The sequence below is a fragment of the Cystoisospora suis genome (genome assembly GCF_002600585.1).
Source record: "Cystoisospora suis strain Wien I chromosome Unknown contig_904, whole genome shotgun sequence".
Taxonomy (NCBI): Eukaryota; Apicomplexa; class Conoidasida; order Eucoccidiorida; family Sarcocystidae; genus Cystoisospora; species Cystoisospora suis.
In genome coordinates, this window is record NW_027153705.1 from 4,349 (window position 1) to 5,586 (window position 1,238).

General features: G+C 52.3%; 1 protein-coding gene across 1 annotated transcript in view; it reads left to right on the forward strand.

Moving 5' to 3' along the window:
- CSUI_002166 (retrotransposon ty3-gypsy subclass) overlaps positions 1 to 1,156 on the forward strand; it is a gene marked incomplete at both ends in the record, with an annotated part of 2,465 nt that extends 1,309 nt beyond the window's left edge. Inside the window, 2 exons of the mRNA XM_068062368.1 lie at positions 1 to 477; positions 771 to 1,156. The exon at positions 1 to 477 is cut by the window's left edge and continues 1,309 nt beyond it. Coding sequence (XP_067925656.1) covers positions 1 to 477; positions 771 to 1,156 — 863 coding nt within the window. The remainder of the gene's footprint in view (positions 478 to 770) is intronic.
- Positions 1,157 to 1,238: the final 82 nt, after the last annotated feature.

The following is a 1,238-nucleotide window of genomic DNA, read 5'->3' on the forward strand; positions in this document are numbered from 1 at the left end:
TACCGCGGGGAGAGTTTAGACGCATTCTCCTAGAACAGTTCCATGATCACGTTCTGGCGGGTCACCCAGGGATTGATAAAACGCGTCTAGCTATACGTGGGTTGTTTTGGTGGCCCAAGATGGACGAGGACGTGGCAGTGTTCGTGCAAGCGTGCGTCGCGTGTGCTAGGGGAAAGAACGTGTACTTGCGTGCAGGGGGGCTGCTGCAGCCTCTTCCAGTTCCATGTGCCCCGTGGGAAGACATCGCTCTAGACCTGATCGTGGGCCTACCACAGACAGCAACACAACATGATGCCATTGTGACCGTGATTTGCAGGCTGACGAAGATGGCGCATTTTGTACCATCGAAACAATCAGCCACGGCAGAGGATCTAGCATGCATATTAATTAAAGAAGTAGTACGTTTGCATGGGGTGCCGCGTTCCATAGTCAGCGACAGAGACCCGCGTTTCACGAGCGCTATATGGGTCAATTTGTGTAAGCAACTTAACATTCAGCGGTGTATGTCTACCGCGTATCACCCGCAGACTGACGGCCAATCTGAGCGAACTAATCAAACGATAGAGCAGATGCTGCGTTGCACCTTGTTGGGAAATGAACACAGATGGGACGAGGTTCTTCCTTTGTTAGAATTTGCATATAACTCTATGCACCACTCCAGTGTCCGTCGGGCTCCGTTTGAATTGTTGTACGGGTTTTTGCCCGCCAAGCCGTTGTGTCAACAGCTCAACATTCCCACGGCCTCCGCCTTGGGAATACTCCCCTTACAGGCAAACATCAAACTACAACAAGCGAAGCGGGAACTAGAGAGAGCACAAGAGTATCAAAAGAGATATGCGGACAAGCACAGAAGACCGGTAGACTTCCAGCCAGGGCAACGAGTGTGGTTGAAGGCCGCGAACCTCCCACTGGATCAGTACGCGAAGGCTCTCCGGCCCAGGTTTGTGGGGCCGTTCAGAATACAGCAAATGGTGGGTCCGAATGCAGCCAGACTGGAACTTCCTCCTTCGTGGCTGATTCACCCCGTTTTTCACGTGTCCCTGTTCAAACCAGCAGTGGCAGCCCCAGATTACCTACAGCGCCAACGAAGAATACAACAACCCTACAGGGAGAACGAGTACCTTATCGAAGGCATCCTAGACCACAGGGAACGTGAACGAGGCGGTCGACGGTACAGAGAATTCCTCGTTCAAGAATTAGATGGGACGACATCGTGGATACACGAGCATGATCTTCAA